Genomic DNA, 19,037 nt, shown 5'->3' with positions numbered 1-19,037 from the left:
GAGGGGGGGATGAGCAGGAGAGGGGCAGAGAGAGAAGGAGAGAAAGAAAATCCCAAGTAGCCTCTGCACTGTCAGTGTGGAACCTAGCATGGGGCTCGAACCCATGAACCACAAGATCATGACCTGAGTTGAAACCGAGAGTCAGGTGCTTAACCAGCTGAGCCACTCAGGTGCCTCCACAAAATACAGTTTGAAGAAGTCCTTCTCATTTCACCTTCGGTTTCTATTCAGTGTCACTATGAGGAGATAGGCCACATTCAAATGAGTATTCCTAAAACTCTCTTCCTTCATCAGGAAGGGATTTCTTTTTCTCTTGAAGTTCTTTCCGTTGCTGTTGTTTATTTTTTAAGCCTAGAACCTCCCCTCCACATGTTCCTTTGAGAAACGTGAAACTTTCAGACAAGATGGAAAATTGGTACAATGAATACTTTTAGGTGATTACTTTCCATTTACCAGTTCTTAACCTTTTTCCCCTTTGTCTCTCTCTTTCCACATAAAAATATAGCTTTGTTTTTCCTGGGTATTTTGCATGCCCTTTGCAGTTGTCATGACACTTTACCCCAAAACACTTCAGTATGTACCTCTTAGGAACAAGGATTCTCTCCTTCCTCCTCAAATCATGAAAAGCCCAAGAAATTTATATTTGATTCAATAATATCTAATATAGGTTGTAATCAGAGTTTTCCCTCATTGTTCCAATAATGCACTTTGCTAGCATATTTTTTTTTTTTTACAGCCAGAAGTCAGTCTTTTGCATTGCTGTTGGTTATCACATCTTTTTTCTTTAATCAGGAAGAGTTCTGCAGACTGCTTTGGGTTTTTTGTGTGTTTGTTTTGTTTTGTTTTGTTTCCCTTCAGTCACCCTTTGAAGAGTCCTGATCAGTCACATTGCAAAGTGCCTCAAGTTTCAGATCGGTCAAATCCTTTCCTCATGATTAGATTCAGGTTAAATATGGTTTGAAATGAATACTATCATAGGTTATGTGAGAATCGCATCCTAGTTGGTTGTGCTTAAGAAAAAGACACGTAAGGCTCTGGAAAAAGAATGATCTGATATTCGAGCGAAACAGCCCAATACTGAAACCCACAATACAGCATAATCTTTAAGTGGCCATTGATGGCTTCTGAAGCGCATTTCACATATATTTATTTCAGTTTATCCTCATAACTATGAGACCAGGGAGGTGAATATTATTCATTGTAGGTCTATGATAAATAAAGCTTAGAAGTGTGTGTGATTTGCTAAATTCCTGGAATTCATTCCTCAGAAGCTAGGGTTTGAATCCAGTTTCTAGACCTTGGTTTGGATCTCAATCCTGTACTTTCCCCACCAAATCAATGAATAAGGTTAAACAAAACAAGGGTTTAAAAAAAAAATGATAACAGTCACTCAGCCTACTCAGAAATTCGACTGAATTCAGCATAAGCTAGTGTGCTCTAAAAGCAGCTTTCAGGTTGCCTCAGGACCCTCTTGAGTTTTAGGGAGCCTACATTTATGTAGATTATGTGTTAAGAGCTTGCAAAAGCTCTCACTGTTAAATGTCATAGGCACTTGCTGAGAAATAATAATAGAGAAGCAGAAAGAAACTGAGATAGATGGGTTCCCACTCAATCTCCCTATAAACTTGCAGCATGTTGAATAATAAATACAGATGTAAGCAAAGACATAGTCTTATCTTTATTCTGTGTTTAGTCCCAGAGAGAGATAGATACTATGTCAAAAAAAAAAAAGTGGATTTTGTTTATGTATTTCTTTGTTTTTCAAGCAGGTTTATGGGTGGGAAGAATTTTTACATCTACTCCGGAGATCTATGCGCATTAGATCATGTAGAAAGGAGGCAATATATTCATAAGAGTCGTTTGTCCCCCAGTAAGTTCAGGGTTTGTTTAAAGAATTATTTTGTGAAATAGGTTTCAAAAGAAGAAAAGCAGTGCCTAAAATGACTGAGATCTGGGACAGATGGACATCATGTTGTTTTGATAAAAGTTTTGTATGAGTAGCTCTTAGAAGATTTTTTGCAGGAAAAGGAGTTTCTCTTCTCGTTATTGACCTTCCCAAAGCCTGTGGAAAGTAGTCAACAGAGGACTGATTTGGCATTTGAAACTCAGTACTTGTGTCTGCAGACCCTCTATATCTAAATGTGGCCAGTAGAAGGATTCTATAAATCACTGAGTGTTGAATAGAATCTACCCTGTGGGACACCTACAATCCAAATTTTGTCCTTCTGCTAACCAGCGTGTGACTTTAAGCCATTTCCATTTGGTGCGTTCCTCTACTGTGCTCAAGTAGGACCAATGATGTTTATCATGTTTCCCTAAAAAGGCTGCTTAGAGATAATTAAATAAGAGCATATCCATGGACTTGCCCCGCAGGCATCTAATGTAATGTAGTTCACAAACGTAAGGCAAATGTGTCATGTTAGAGCTTTCAGTTTAGAGGTGTGAGGGAGGAAATTTTTTCCTCCACATCTCTAGGTTTGTTTGGCTGGTCTGTTAATTAAATTGACATAAAACAGGTTAACAGAAAAAAACTTTAATTATGGAGCGGGAGCCCCACAAAGACAATGAGAGGCTTCCTGACGGGCAGTTGAGGTGTGCTTGCCATTCTGAGTTAACGGGAAGGGGGTAGCGATCTGAGCCTTCAAAGGGGAGGAAGCCAACTCACAGAACGATGGAAAGACCAAATGGTTAGTAAACAAATGTCTGTGGTGCCATGCAGAGACAATGGGATGCAGAAAGGAATCTGAACCAACAGGCTCTGCGGACCTCCAGCCATCCTCTAGCCCATCCTGTTCTTCCCGAACTGGGCCCTCTGTCTGAATTTTTCCAGGCAGTTAAGGGGGAGGTGCCAAGCTCTTCCTGAGTCTTTTGGGACTTGATCTTCAGTCTTCAGTTCAAAGTAGTCATCATGCCAGAGTGGTGCTCTCTGGGGAGAGTGGTTCTGAACCCCTTCAGAAGCATGTGTCACCTTTTCTCCCTCCCTCTTGCTATCTCGCTAGTCTTCTTTTTCAGCAACGCTTCCCCCAGTGCTCAGGGTTGTCCTGAGGATTTTGCAAGGCGACATATGTGTATCCAGAATAGAAGGCAACTTACTTTCTGTTTTCGCCACTCCTTTAATCTCTATTCTGTGCATGTGACCATCTTCCTCTAGTCCCTGAACGAAACACATCAGTCAGCCCCGTGATTCTGTGCCAATCTCAGGTAATGGATTGTCCTACCATCACCTTAAGTCACAAAGTCAATTGACTTAAGCCAAAGTAAAAGTTGAATATGATTGTGTAAGCGTCTAATTCAAGAGATTAGCCAATACACTGAATTTCATCTAATATTCAACTATTCCCCTCTCTTCTTTGTTTCAGGCGTAAAGGAAAGGGAAAGAAGGTATGGTGGGTAGCTCGGTTTCTTCTCTCTGCCCTTTCACCCCACCCCAGCCATCAGCATAACTGGGCTTCAGCTGCTCTCCTCAGAGGCTCATTGGAAGGTAGAATGAGATGGGCTTGGTGCTTCTTTCTGGAGCTCTTTTGTGCCCCCTACCCACCTGTATGATGCCCCGAAATATGACTCCCCTGGTCCCTGTGGTGGATATATTCCAGATGGCTACATTCCCCAAATCCAAACATCTGCCCTTCAGTTTCTTGTTGCTCAGATGCCTCGGCCCTACCAGGGAATCCTATGGGACCATGAGAAAGGACCCAAGATACTTTTCACTGGGGAGTTCCTTCCCTCAGGTGGCCATATCTGACCGATAGGGAGTAGTTTTCTATCCCTTGTCTGACAGCTCTGGGAGTGCAGGCTCACCCCAACATCAAAACATTACCCAACTCTACCACCAATCAATGGCCAACCTTGTGCTAGGACATTCTGCACCTCCACCCCAGCTCCAGGAATCCTATTAATAACTCTCTCCTCTCTTTGGGGAGGTGATAAGATAGATGCCTCTTGACACCTTTTTCCCTCAAAGCGGACAAGGAGATGTTAGACTCACAGAACATGTCACCCAACCTTCACATGGCACCTTGAGCCCTCACTTTGGAATTCTATATCCATTTAACTAGGAACCTAATCAGAACTTCAGTTTCACCATCCATTACTCATGTTAGATGAGTTCATCACTTAATAAATACCTGGCATGTAATAAATGCCAAGGGAACAGTAGCTGTTTTATGACGAAATGAGGATGGATCCTAATTCATTTTGATAAATATTTATTAAACTCTTACTATGGGCGATGCAAGAATATAAAAATGAGTAAGACATTGACCCCTACCCTCTGAAAGCTCATGGTCTGGTAGCAAGAATAAACCGATATCCTCAATTGTAAAAGCAAGAATTTTGAGATTTCAGGCACTTCCTGACTTAACCTGTTATGACATATTGGGTCTGCAAGCAGATTAAACTCCTTCTAAATATAATGATCCTCAGTTCCTCCTGTATTTGTTGGCCTTATTAGTTCATATCCTTAACTAAATGATGATAGTTGCTTGTTATAAACCAGCCGAATGACTCCTGGGCCAGATCTTCATCGTCAGATTTGAAACCAGGAAAGCGAATCCAAGCTGTAGAGGGTTGGGATGACCTCTGATAAATCTCACGCTTGTGGAAGGAAGTGCTCTTCATCATCAGCTTTCTAACTGTGGATCTCTGTTTCCTGAGCTCAGGTTTCTGTGTCTGTGTAAGTGTGGTGGGACATAGGATTGGAAAAGGAGGGTTGCCATGAACAACAGGGGCTCGTGAAAGCTTTTTGGCCAGTGGAAATTCATGGTCAAAGTGTTACTTGCACCTGACATTGGAAGGAGAACAGAAGCTGCACACAGGCAGGCCGGGAAGGAGGCTTTGGCTTCCTTTTGGTGCAAGAGGATAGTGTTTTGAACAGGAGAGAGAAAAAGGGGACACAAAGCATAAGAGAGCGGGCAGGGAGAATGAAAATGGAAACGGTTCCCAAGAAATCAGGAGGGAAGAATAGGTGGTTTATGGTAGAAGGTAGTTGGGTGAGGATAAAGGGTGAAAGTGATTTTACTTTTAAGGATGCCCATTGTGAAGCCCAGGTGGAATCTTTTGGTGAGAGGTGGTTGCGAGTGGAAATGCAAAACTAAAGTTCATGGCAGAGCGCAATGCTAAAGATGCGAAATAAGGTGTCATATCTGTGAACGTCATCTCAAAATTATCTATATAGTTCATTCACCTGAATTATTCAGATCCCAACTGTCCCTCATTTTTTGGTCAGGAATTATACACATTGATGTTTTATGCAACCAATACTTAGTTTATAGAAAACCTGAGCACGTAAAGAAATCCCTATATAATTTCTAGAATAAGTTATAAAGCTAACTTTGGAAATATTACATTGAAAATATCACATACTGTAGTCTTTGTGGAAGTAAATGAAAACTACCCAAATGAGAACAAGCAGAGGCCATTTTCCCCAAGCTTTCTATAGCAAGGGAGCCAGCCCTGATCCCTCGCATTCGGCAGAGACTCACGGGGAGGCAGGGAGTGTAAAAGCTTTATCGTGGGACAAATGAAAGGCTTCAGATGTGCCCTGGTTGGTGGCTCTTGGCATGAGGAATCTGGAAGCAGGCTAACTAGACCCAGAACCTCGTTATGTGGTTGCTTAGGGGAGCAGATTTGGCTCTCCCTGGTTAACCCTAAATTGGAAGCAGGAGGGAAAATGAGGGAAGCTGGCAGTTACTGATCTGGCTGAGTTGGGACAGTTGCTATAGAGGCTGCACGTTTGGCTTCCTGGGCTGGTTTAAGCAGGTTGTGAGTTGAAGTTCTGTTTTGATATGTGGTCTCACCATTGTCCCTTTGTGTATTCAGTCTCTCAGGTTGAAACACGTTCAGCTTTTTAAACTTGATCGTCTTGTTATTGACCCAACCCTCTTGGCCGCCATTGTCCTACTGTTTCATGGTGCTCGAAAGTTGTCTTCTGAGGCATTATGTTCAGATTGTTTTTTCAGTTAAGTTCTGGTCCTTTTGCACTAATTTTTTTTAAATTTTATGTAAACAAAAACACCTTTGTATCATAAAAAGTTAAATCCACTAGAAGGGTATGAAATAAAAAGACCACTGCTTTTCTCCCCATCAGCCCCTTGAGTTCTGCTCCTCAGTTAACCACTATTAATAGTTTCATATACATTTCCTTCCATACAGATCCTTTCAGAAACGAACTATGCATTTGCAAACGTATGTTATATACCTATAGCCGCACATTCGTGTCCTCTTTTTAAAACTTTACACAAACAGGATGAGACTATAACCCCCTTTTTCCTAGCTGCTTTTTGAGGTCATCTTTGGAGATCTTTACATCAGTACAAGTCAGTCTAACTTGTTCTCATGTTTTAAAATCTGAATAGATATCCCTACATTGCTTGTACAAAAAGAGTGTCCCAAGTATCCCCTCATCAAGGGTTTGAGAGTGCTTTGTTTTTTACACTTACACTGACCCTAGTTTTCCTAATTTTAACCAAGATGTTAGGTACTTTCACTTGAATTTATTCTTGTGTCAGTGAGATCAAGGATCTTTTCATAGGGTTTTTTTGGTCATTCGTATATATTGTTTTTCTGTCCTATTTTTCTGTTGGATCAGTTTCTTATCCCTTGGTAAGAATGTCTTGTATATTAAAGAAATCAACCCTTTGTTTTAGCATCTGCCCTTTCATTTTGTGTATGGTCTTACTTTTGCCCTATGGAAGTTTTAATTTTAAGTACTTAAACTTATGAGGTTTTTTTTTTCTTTTTTCATTAATTTGAAAATTAATGAACCCACCCACCCACCCCACCCCCCCACCCCGAATCAAAGGGCCTTCCTGTGTTGCTGTATTGTGCTCTTTAATCAAATCCTTGTTGGTAGCAGTGTTGCATGGAAAGAAACTGGGAGAAATTGGTCTGGTATTTCTTCTTGAATTGGTATGCTCACTGATCTTAGAAGAGTTAATGAAAGCTTTGGGTTTGAAGCCCTGAGTGTCCCTGAGTATCTATCCCCTAATGATGAGAAGAAAGGAACAGGAAGCAAGATAGAGTTGTTAATCAACCACTGAAAGATCTGTCTTCTCAGGCAGTTTGCTAAATACACTTTTTTTTTTTCTTCTGGAAACAACATTTGATAGTTACCACCCAATCCGGGCATTAATTGTTGGACCTTGGAGACCCGTGTGATGGGAAAATGTGGGCAAGGTATGGGTCCAGGGATAAAATGGCCCCCTTTGGGAGCACAGCTCATACCTAAATACCACATTCCAAAAATACAGTAGCTTCCTGACTGCCCCAGACATATTTAAAGGGAAAGAAGATAGGGTAGTATGATGAGTTGAGAAATGCAGAGGGGAGTCAAGAGGTAGAGAAGGCACTGTTTGATTTGCTCTGTCCCTTTATCGGATCTTGTTCCTTATCAGGAGGACAGGCAGTGATGCTGCTTCTATTCTTGCCATCACCAGTGTGACCCCGGCCCTTCTCTGGTGTTCTACACACTCCTCCTGAAGTTAGAAAGGAGACACTCTATTTTTTCTAGCAGGATACTGTGTTTGCTGCTTCGCATATTTGGGTAGACCTGACTGGAAATAGAGCAGGAGGGAGTTTTAAGTTTTTGAGCTGCTCCTTAGCTTTGTACTCTGCTGGGTGGTAGCTGATGTCAGAAGAATACCTATGTTTTTCACTGTGAGGCACACCTCCCGTCTTTCTTTTCCAAGAACCTCTTTTGACCTCTCCAGCAATTTAAGACAATGTCAAGCTGGTTTTGGAAAATAGTAATTCGGCATATTAGAGTGGAGAGGCCGTTCTTCCATCTTCCCTGCTGAAGATGACCTTGACTCAATAACTCTGGCCCCTGCTGTCTGCTTCCTAGACATCCAAGGGCTCAATTCTCTACTCCTTGCATCTCTTGTCACTTTGTCCTGGCTGAGCATGGGAGCACTAGAGGCTGAGTCATAGCAGCCAAGTAATCTAGCCAGTCCCAGAGCTTTTGTTTCCCTTTCCTCCAACATGACAGGAAGAAAATGAAATAGTTTGAGCCCAGCATCTCTGAATGCAAGAGATACTCTGTATTTGTATTCCTAATAGGCATTCTATTCAGTGTATAGGTGGACCATTTCAAGGTTTCAAGGTGAAACCATTTCATTGGATTCCATCTCAAGAGGTATTTCATTCTGTTGTTGAAAACTCAAGATGTGTTCTCATCATTTCTTGTCTGTTACCATGACCATTGGGCCGATCATCCTGGAGAAACCAAGATTAAGTCTCAAGAAGCCTACCGGAAAAGCTCCATTCTTCCTTTCATCAGCTAGGAGCCTGCGCTCATGATTTTTCCAAAGACCACCATGTTGACATGTAAAACCAATAGACATTGGAAGAGCCAATATTTATATTAAAAATAAAAATAATTATCTTAGGGAAGAAAAAGTAAAGCTATATGCTTCAATATGTTATTCGATCATTCATACAATAGATGTTTGTATAGCCCTTACTACATGTCAAGCACTATGCTAGCATTTGGGAACGTATCTGGGATAATAGCAGTAACCGTAGCTAACAAGTATGGAGCTCTTACTACCTATTAGACATTGGGCTAAATGCTTTATGTGGATTATCCCACATAATTCTCAAATCAACTTTGTAACTGTGTTCTTTTATCATTTCTATTCAAAGATAAGGAAAATAAGGCTTAGAGAGGTTAAATAACTTGCCCAGGAACACATTGCTAATAAGGATTAAAGCTGGAATACACGCCAGTGTACTTTTTAATTGCACTATGCACTTTTTAATTGTTTGCTGTTGTTTCTGCATGAGGCGGAAACAAGCCCCTGCCCTCATGGAACTTACGGTCTAACTTGGTGAACACTTTTCTTCAGGTAGACTCTTAATCAGTCTCTGGAGAGATGTGGAGGGTCTGCCAGAGAAGCCTTCCCACCTTTCAGCAGGATTAGGCTGGTTGCACAGCCTCAGTTGATTGGAGTTGGTTGATCGCATAGACTTTTTTCATGTTCTCTAATCATGTTCATGTCCCCCATCTCCTGTGTCCTTCTCATGCCTTCCTCCTAACATCCTTTATCTTATCCTTCTGCCACCCTCCTTTCTCTCTGAATGCCCTCCCCTCCACACCTGCTTATTTTTTCCTCTCTCCCATCTAGACAATCACTAGAGTCCCAAATGTCGTGCAATGCAGTTTTCAAGGAAAACATGGAAGGGAGGGAAACTCACTGCAAATGAAATGAGCTATTGATGGATGGCCCAGTAAGCCTAGAGGTCCTTCTTTAGCATTCTCTGGCATTTAAGGGACTCAGGATTCCAAAAGCACATCCACTCCATTCTGCTAGTGCTAATCTCATTTTTTCCATGATTAACAACCCCATTCATTATGTTTTCAGCTCACATTAATCTTCTCTTCTGTGAGTTTGGTAACATTTGGAGTCATTTCCCCCTGTATTTATCCATCTGGGATCTTTAGAAAAGATAAGTTTGCAGAGACTCATTTGTTGCTCATGCAGAAAGTCATTTATTACTCACTGTGGTAAGAGGAAGGAATATTCCCCTTGTTTCTCACATCCTGAGAGAGGACACTCTGAAATCAGACATCGAGCTCCATGGGGTACTGAATTTGGGGTTGAGCTTCGACATAACAGCATCAGAAGTCACAACAAGCAATGCTTCCGTGATCCCAACTGTCTTTATAGAGCAGATAATGTTGGGAGAGCATTGTAGGGGTAGTAGAGAGTGTTAGGAGATTAATAAGTCAGAATAAAGCCTTTGGCGTGAGTCCTGTCTCTGCCACCTGTGAGCTATAACCTTGGGCGAATCACATAATCTCTCCAAAATCCACTTGCTTCCTCTGTGAACTGGTCCCAAAGATGCCTGTCCTCTCTATATGAGAAAAGAGTTTGGAGGGTTCACTTAATAGTCTCATTTCTGTTCCTGAGTAAGCTTGTATCCTTACTTATATTACTTAATATTAAAATATTACTTAATTACATTTCAGAAGCCCCTTCCAACAATATTATATATATATAATGTATATATATATATACAGTATATATATATACAGTATATATATACTGTATATATATATATATATACAGTAAAACCTTGGTTTTCAAGCATAATTCATTCTGGAAACATACATGTAATCCAAAGCACTTGTATATCAAAGTGAATTTCAAGAACCGTTGCCTCCGTTGTGATCATGTGACATTCGGTGTCATTTACCACTGGTGTTGCAAGACATCACTCATTTATCAAGTTAAAATTTATTAGAAATGTTTGTTCATCTTGCAGAACACTCGGAGAGCAAGTCACTTGCAATCCAAGGTTTTACTGTGTATTTATTATATATGTAATTTATTATATATATATAATTTATCATGTATATGTATATATATACATTTCAGCAATAATATATACATATAATGATTGGAAAGAAAAAAATAAGCTATTGGGAAAGTCTTAGAGGCTAATATTTTTTAGTCCTTATCTTATATTTTAAAAAGTCTTGGAGGTGTGTGTCATATTTGAAGACCTATTGGGGATGGGATAGGTTGTTTAGAAAACAGAAAGAATCAGGGAGACAACCCTTTTGGGGGTTCTGTTCTATCAGTCCCTAGCAACATTTTGTTGTAAAGGTTGGAATGCATTTATTCATTTCTTAATTCAAGCAAGATGTTTCTTTAGAGAAAATATTCCAATTGAGCATCCATTCAGGAGCCATGACAATTATTGCTATCTATGGTCATTAACCATGAAATATCAGTGTTATTTCTCATTGCTGCTCAAGAGGAGGTCTAAACTGCATTCATGCATCTGCAACTGTAGAAAGGAGGAAAGGCATAATTAAATTTTATTGCTATATAATTTAGAAGGGGTTCAGGATGTTGAGAGGACTAGTAGAGATGACAGAATTCTAGGCTGTTTGCTGTAATTCTGCACAACTAAAAACAAGGCAGCATGATTCGGAAATGTCATTTATTGACAGACCTTTCCCCAAGCACCTGGGATTTGAGCAGGAGACTCCCATTATGCAGACATCTCCCAGTGGTATCAATGGAAATTACCTCTCCTGCCCACATAGAATGCCAGACGCCTGAGAGCACTTTTAATTGCTCTCTCTGCAAAAAAAGCTAATTGTCTCTGCTTCCCTTTCCTTTAGGTACCCAAGCAAGGACAGGAATAATGAAGAGACACATGTGTTAGCTGCAACCTTTTGAAATAAGCAAGAAGGAAATCAGCAGTGTGGACAAGGCTGGAACCGTTGCCACGCTTGCTTGTCGGAGTGAATGAGGAATGGGCTTGTGATTATGCTGACATTCCAGCATGAATCTGGTAGACCTGTGGTTAACCCGTTCCCTCTCCATGTGTCTCCTCCTACAAAGTTTTGTTCTTATGATACTGTGCTTTCATTCAGCCAGTATGTGTCCCAAGGGCTGTCTCTGTTCTTCCTCTGGGGGTTTAAATGTCACCTGTAGCAATGCAAATCTCAAGGAAATACCTAGAGATCTTCCTCCTGAAACAGTCTTATTGTATCTGGACTCCAATCAGATCACATCTATCCCCAATGAGATTTTTAAGGACCTCCATCAACTAAGAGTTCTCAACTTGTCCAAAAACGGCATTGAGTTTATCGACGAGCATGCTTTCAAAGGAGTAGCGGAAACTTTGCAGACTCTGGACTTGTCTGACAACCGGATTCAAAGCGTGCACAAAAATGCCTTCAATAACCTGAAGGCCAGGGCCAGAATCGCCAACAACCCCTGGCACTGCGACTGTACTCTCCAGCAAGTTCTGAGGAGCATGGCATCCAACCACGAGACAGCCCACAATGTGATCTGTAAGACTTCTGTGTTGGATGAGCACGCCGGGAGACCATTCCTCAATGCTGCCAATGATGCTGACCTTTGTAACCTCCCCAAAAAGACTACCGATTATGCCATGCTGGTCACCATGTTTGGCTGGTTCACCATGGTGATCTCATATGTGGTGTATTACGTGAGGCAAAATCAGGAGGATGCCCGGAGACACCTTGAATACTTGAAATCCCTGCCCAGCAGGCAGAAGAAAGCAGATGAGCCCGATGACATTAGCACTGTGGTATAGCGTCCAAACAGACTGGCACCGAGAAAGAAATTCGTTTGCAGTTGCAATAGAATAAGTGGTTTACTTTTCCCATCCGTTGTAAACATCTAAAACTTTGTATCTCCCTTTCTTTTGAATTATGCCACTGTCGAGCTTTTAACAAACATGACAACATAACAGATAATTTTAGTTTAGGTGTCCCACCCCTTAATTGTACCCCCAGTGGTATATTCCTGAGTAAGCTACTATCTGGACATAAGTTAGATCCATCTCACTATTTAATAATGAAATTTATTTTTTTAATTTAAAACCAAATAAAAGCTTAACTTTGAACCATGGAAAACAGAGTGACTTATTGGTCCAGAAAACAGTACAGTCATTCCGTTGCTTTCAAGAGAAATCGACAACCCTTACCAGCCTAAAGAATTATCATAATGAAAGATGTGTTATTAAGTCCTACTGGACACGGGGAAGCCATAGCTAAATGATCGAGCAAGGAAAGTGTCTGTCAGACTTTAAAATACTGAGCCTTAGCAAACCTGAGTGATAATACACAGTCCGGCATCCTGCAGAGGCTTCCGCTGGGATGCCGCTAGATGTTCGCTATCTAAAAGTTGGTGTGTTTAGCTGTTATATTATATTAATTATATTATATTATATTATATTAATTATATTAATTATATTATATTATATTATATTATATTATATTATATTATATCTAGCTAAACACACTGCTTTTACTCTATGCCAGATACATGGACAAGAAAAGGACAGCACATATTCTGTCCTGAAGATCACCTTTTGGTGGGCAGGTGTATGTGACAAACATAGAAATAGCTATGCTGAAAAGGAAAGTCCTAACTGTAATATAGCATCAACAGTGTGCGAGGCATTTTTATACTATCATTAGGTCTCTAAACCTTCACTGCAAAGGGAGAACGTAACAACTGCCCCATTTACATAAGAGGAAACGGAGGTGAAAGAAGGCCAACGAAGTGCCAGGTAGAAAGTATTAGAACTTGACTTTGAACCAAGTGTTCCTCTCTCCAAAGGCTGAGACATTCTCATTATGTTCCTACTGGGTTGGTTTGGAGAGGTATGATTTACATGCCAGAAAATTGGCCATGTTAAGGGTACAGTTCCATAAGTTTTGACAGATGTATGTACCAGTATATCAAGATATTGTGTCCCTAGACTGTTCTGAGATAGGAGAAAGCTAATTCAGTTCTTGGAGCAGGGAATTGTGGGTTTGGTTTTTGGTTTTCGTTTTGGTTTTAAGGTGCCATTACAGATAACCCTTGGAACTTGGGTGGGATCTCATCAGATGGTGATACAGGCAAGGAAGGTAGATGAAGCAGGGGGAGGAAAGCGGTAAAAATGCAGGGGGTATTTGGGATGAAGGAATCTGTGTCGGGGAAAAGTGCAAGACAAAGCTGGAGCCCTATCGTGGATCTCAATTCTGGGCTCCGGGGTAAGAATGACTAATAGAATTTATGGAGCACTTACAAGGCACCAAGTACTTTCTTTGGGTTGTATTAATTAGTCCTTGTAATTACCCTATGAGATAGTCTTTTGTGAATGAGGTATCAGAGACACAAGAGTGTAAGTAATTAATTCAGAAAACCAGGCCTTATAAGAAGTACAGCAGATACTGAAATCCAGTCAATTTTAGAACCCACGGGCCTCTTAACCAATGTACTGCATTGCTTTACATTCACTTTACTGCCTAAGTTGCTGGTTCCCCAGACCAAGAGGCTTGCAGATTCCCAAGTGATGGTCTCATTAACACAGTAATGAGCAACAATGGCTTTTTGTGGGGCTTAAGTAGGAAGGTTGGATCCTTTGCAATTTTGACCCACAGAGCCTTCTCCAACCCACATTAGGTTAACTTTGGGCCTCCAGGAATCACATTTCTGCCCTTGGAAAGCACCACAGTTCCTGTCCATATCAATAGTCTCTTAAGAGGTTCCTGACATGGGTCATGAGGGTCAGCCACTCTGATACCCGTAGTAGAGCATTCAGAACAATGTGGCAAGGCCACACTGGCACATACCCTGGGGCAATGGGATTGTCACACCCGTCCTAGCCTTACTAAAAAAAAAAAAAAAAAAAAAAAAAAAAAAAAAAAGCAAGACCTAGTCCACAAGTCTGAGATGTGAAATTCAGAATATGGGCCCCAGTACTTCTGCATCCCAGTGAGAAAGAAGCCAGACTGTCTGCTTTTGCTAACTGGGTTTGAACGCCTTCCAGAGGAATTGGAGCTTTGCTGAAGATTTAACGCCCCCTGGAGGACAACATGATAATATATCTCTGTAAGTACTACCACAGAGAGATGCCTAACTGAATGCACCTTCCCCCCACCCCACGCCAACTAAAGAATAGGAAAGTCCAGCCATTGCAAAGGATAAGCCTTAAAAAATTAATTGTGTTTATTTGAGTGGGTGAGTCACATTCATTTTAGAAAAGCTTTCACAAATCACAGAATCCACTTCAGGTTGCCTCTTCCAAAATAGCCTTTTCATATTTCTTGCTAATAAGAGTTTATTTTCCTAATGGCCAATTGCATTGGTCAAGTGTGAGTACGTATAAAAAAAAATCTCTGAAGAGTGTTGCAGCACAGTGGCAGGCTGGTTCAGATGTGGCAACATTGAATTCCCACATTTGGGTTTGTAGTTCTCTGTGTACACAGAGTTAAGAGGTGCACCCTAGGTTAATAATCATTCCCCTGCCTAGATTCTGTGTATAGATTTTCAGCTAACAGGGTATAACTGTGAGTGCTTTAAAACAACAACTTTAAGTTAGGTTTCTGTGATTGGAGTAGTTGAGCCACTGGAGAAGAAAATTAATTCTTTAAAAAACAAAAACAGGGGAGCCTGGGTGGCTCAGTCGGTTAAGCGTCCGACTTCGGCTCAGGTCATGATCTCACGGTTCATGAGTTCAAGCCCCGCGTCGGGCTCTGTGCTGACAGCTCAGAGCCTGGAGCCCGTTTCAGATTCTGTGTCTCCCTCTCTCTCTCTCTGACCCTCCCCTGTTCATGCTCTGTCTCTCACTGTCTCAAAAATAAACGTTAAAAAAAAATTTTTTTTAAATAAAAACAAAAACAACACCAGATACCAGGCTATCAGGCCCCTTCGTGACCGGCACTGGAAGGAAACACACTTCCCATCAGCTTGTAGGGATGTTACACCCCACTGGGCCAACAGTGAACAAGGCCAGTGAGTGGCTTCTTGAGGCCCGTGGCTGGCTGTACAGGAAAAGCCCCGAAATGCATGCGTCAGTTTCAATCCCAGCATGCTAAAGTTTCTGGACTCTCCTAAATGTATATATACAAGGAGAGCTACCTCTTTTAGAACTGTAGGGTTTTTGAAATGCACTATCATCTTATCATCTGAGGCACATACACACCATCTTGCTTTTTAAATATTTTAATTGACAGCTTCTGTGCTCAACCCTCTCCTTTGCCATCAGTCACCCGACCTCAACCTTTGCAGTTCAAAAGTACCTGGGAAGTTGTGTCTAATCATTGACAATGTGCTTATCTCTGAAGCAAGGCAAATCATAAAACGTGCCAGCCCAACTGGAACATTTTTAAGGAAAGTGATAAAAAAGTTATGTAATGGAAGATTTAACTTTCAAGAACACTTTGGCAAATTGTAATGCACTGGTATACAAATTCTGCCAGGTACGCGTTGTTCTTTTTTACGTTCTTCGATGATTACCCACAATAATTCATGTTCTGACATCAACAAGCATAAGGCAGTCTGAGATGTGGGTAGGTTTTCCTTACTGGCTCGAGACTTTCAATTCATTCAGTAAGTTTTCTCATCTATCTGGCACAGCTAGAGAATGGAAAATTCTGCCTAATGAAATGTTCAAGTTACTAGAAATAGGCAAACTCCTAGAATTTCAGGGCTGGGAGAGTTCTGGAGATGATCTCACCCACTGATTTGACAGGTGCTGAAATGGAAACCCTTCAGACATGGACATTAGCATGCATGTGTCCATACTCTTCACCCAGTGTCCTTCACAGGGCACCAAGTGCCTCTCCTGATGAACCATCCCCCAGTCTTCAAAGAAACAAAACAATGTAACAATATACACCACGAAGATGTCCCAGCAATCAGTAGCAGTTTCTCTGAGGAGTCAGAAGGCAGTCGCCGCTCTTACATTGTCACAGAGTTGTAATGAAGAGTATCTGTGATTCTAAAAAGCTTCTTGTTCCCCCAAGATAGACTGAGGTCATCAATTTCCCTTCAATTTTCCTTTCACAAACAACCCCCAGATAACATGCTCAACACTATGCATGATCTGGCTTCCCAGGGGAGAGATGGAGAAAATGATCTTGATGCAGCTTCCTGGGGAGGGAGGGTTGATGAGCATTTGTTTCCTTGAGTTGTTGCCTAAACCCTGTGTGGTCAAATACAGCCTTGCTGGCGGAGGAGTGGGGGGGGGGGGGAGTGGGGAGTCACCGCCTTTAACCCTATGGTCTCCAATTCCAGAGCTCTTGTCAGTCTGGCTTCCAATGTGATGTCACTGATTCATCAGGTTGGCTGGTCTGACCCCGATAGAGCAAACCAAAGGCAAAGTCTTTAACCACACATGTGTAAATGCCCTCCCCAACCCTTTTCCAAATCCAAATCTAAATAGAAACTTAGGGAAAAGAAAGACCTGGATTCCTCATCCCACATTTGCCCATAGATGGTTGGTCCCAAATGCCCCAAGTGAATAAGCAGGGGACACCCCTTAAGGTCTAAGACTCTAATGCCAACTCAGGGAAATTATGATCTTGCAACTATGAGACGTATGGATATACAGTCCCATAGTATCATGGGTGGGAGACAGTAAAAGAAAACCCACCTCTGTTTATGGCTCTAACTTATTTAACATAGAACCAGAAGCTAGTGTGAATTAAGAAGTGTGTGTGTGTGTGTGTGTGTGTGTGTTGTGCACATTGTGGTAATACAGTGGGGAATTGGCCCCTAAAAACACCAGGAAAAGAGATAGTGAGATCACCGAAAACAAAATATTTCGGTTATGTGGTCTAGGGATGGCCTAAGTTTGGGATTTCCAGGGAAATTATTAGATGTATTTTCAAGGCTATCCCCAAGTTCAGAGAAAACAGTCACTAATGGCAACTGAGTTAATCAGGTTGGGGAGCTGTGTGCTTTCTTTGGCTGACAAATGTTTTGCATTTTGCTCACTATTTTCAAAAACAAATCAATGCATTTACTTTCTTTGCCTGTAGACATACGAGCATCCGACTGACAAAAGTTTGCCGAATCTGACCTTAAAAACCAGGCCTGAAATGAATACATTGTAGGTCTCCCTGGGGTTGGGACTGAAATTCTATTTTTTTTTTCCTTTTATATTTCGTGTACTTTTTTCTTCAGAGAAGGGTTTGCAAAATGGAAGGCAATTTAAAATCTGGCTGTTGGTCTGAAGATTAATAAGCCATCTGTTGAGCTAATGGCATTGATTGTTGAATAGATTTTAAAATAAAATGGCCCACAGGGAGTGGGATGGGGCTAATTTACACAGATCCAGCTTCCTTGGGCTTGTCCACATTCCTTCTGGAAGGAAGATATATGAAAGACGCTCTCAAAGTTTTTCATCCTCACAGACTGTCTTGCCAATTCCCTGACTCTCCGTGGAGCAAGCTGCACTGACAAGAGGAGAATGTAAAACGACCAACGAAGGAGAAAAACCAGGGAGAGCGCTACCTGGAGGAAGGCTCTGGGGGAACAAACACGACTGACCTAAACTGACACTGTCCGCACGTTACCACACACAAGACCTTCTATCTTCCCATTGAAACACGAACTGAGGAATCCCTGTGTATAAGTCACAGATGAAGAACCTTTTATCCTACAAAAGAACCTTTTGTTCAATAGTTCTCCCTTCCTTAACAGCACTTATCATTTACTTGGCAGAGTACGAGGCTCTGTTTCTACCTTCCCTGGTTCTTACAACATCCCTGCCCAGTAGATATTATCATTGTTCCCATTTTACAGATGAGGAAACTAGGGCTCAGAATGTATTCTGCCCAAGTTCCCACAGCGAGCGTGCCAGAGTGGAGCCAGGTGTAGCTCTCCTCCACGTCCTTTGCTCTACCTAAGCCGCACTGCCTAGTTATGCTTCACCCTGTAGTTCCATGAAGCCTTGTCTTAAGTCCCGTGGTAATAAATGAAGAGAGGGCAAGTCAATTTTCTTAATTTGCACAGGAGAGAAATGAGGTTAGCTGACGCAGCCAGTGGGCCGGGCCTGGTGTTCGGGGACTGCAGTGGTCCATTCCCATTTTACACCCATCCCTCTGTGCCCGGCTCTGAAGCCCCACGTATACATAAAGTAAACCATGCTGTTGCACAGAGAAGATGCGAATATAGCTCTGGGTGGTGGGGTTGATGAATGACCCTTGGTCACTTGTTCCCAGGAGGGTCGTGAGGGTTAGGGACACCAGGGAATTGCCATCTGCTGGGAGCAGCCCTCAACCCACGACCGCTAGGCACTTCGTGTACAAACACCCAGCTCCTTCACTCTCAGAAGCATGTGTCCTACTCTTGTTACTGTTACCCCAGCAGGATGAAGCTGTGCTAGACCACTGGGCTAATGGGCTTGGTGAGGCGCTACTTTCGCTGCCTTTCCTCCGTTGTCTCGTTTCTCCGCTACCCTATCTGTGCTTCCTTCACCTCCCGCATAAACACTTTGCATTCAAATCCTTGTCTCACTGCCTGCTTGTCGGAAAAACCTAAACTAAGATCCCTGAATACCCCCCATCAACGCTTTGCAAACCTGACTAATGATCAAACAGATTGACCCAGCCTTTGCACAATGTAAATACTTACGCACTCAGACCAGCTGAACTGGAAACCTTGAGGGTTGGGCTCTGGCCTCTGAATGTTTTGATGGTTCCTCTCTTCCTGAGAGATCTAGGGTGGCCAGTCAGGGTAGTAACTCTGACCTAGAGGACATTCTGCACTAGAAAT

General features: G+C 41.9%; 1 protein-coding gene across 1 annotated transcript; it reads left to right on the top strand.

Annotated features, from left to right (window-relative positions):
• The first annotated feature begins 11,295 nt into the window (after positions 1 to 11,295).
• Positions 11,296 to 12,075, top strand: LRRC3B (leucine rich repeat containing 3B). Its single transcript, XM_047099040.1, has one exon. The coding sequence runs from the start codon at positions 11,296 to 11,298 to the stop codon at positions 12,073 to 12,075; it is 780 nt and encodes a 259-aa protein (XP_046954996.1).
• Positions 12,076 to 19,037: the final 6,962 nt, after the last annotated feature.

This window comes from Lynx rufus, unplaced genomic scaffold (assembly GCF_022079265.1).
Source record: "Lynx rufus isolate CCGP_SWC_20201006 ecotype Redwood Valley unplaced genomic scaffold, mLynRuf1.p SCAF_5, whole genome shotgun sequence".
Lineage (NCBI taxonomy): Eukaryota > Metazoa > Chordata > Mammalia > Carnivora > Felidae > Lynx > Lynx rufus.
This window is presented reverse-complemented; position numbering and strand designations above follow the sequence as displayed.

Excerpts from the sequence above, each read along its gene's own strand:
- LRRC3B (XM_047099040.1), top strand. The coding sequence starts at position 11,296 with ATGAATCTGGTAGACCTGTGGTTAACCCGTTCCCTCTCCATGTGTCTC.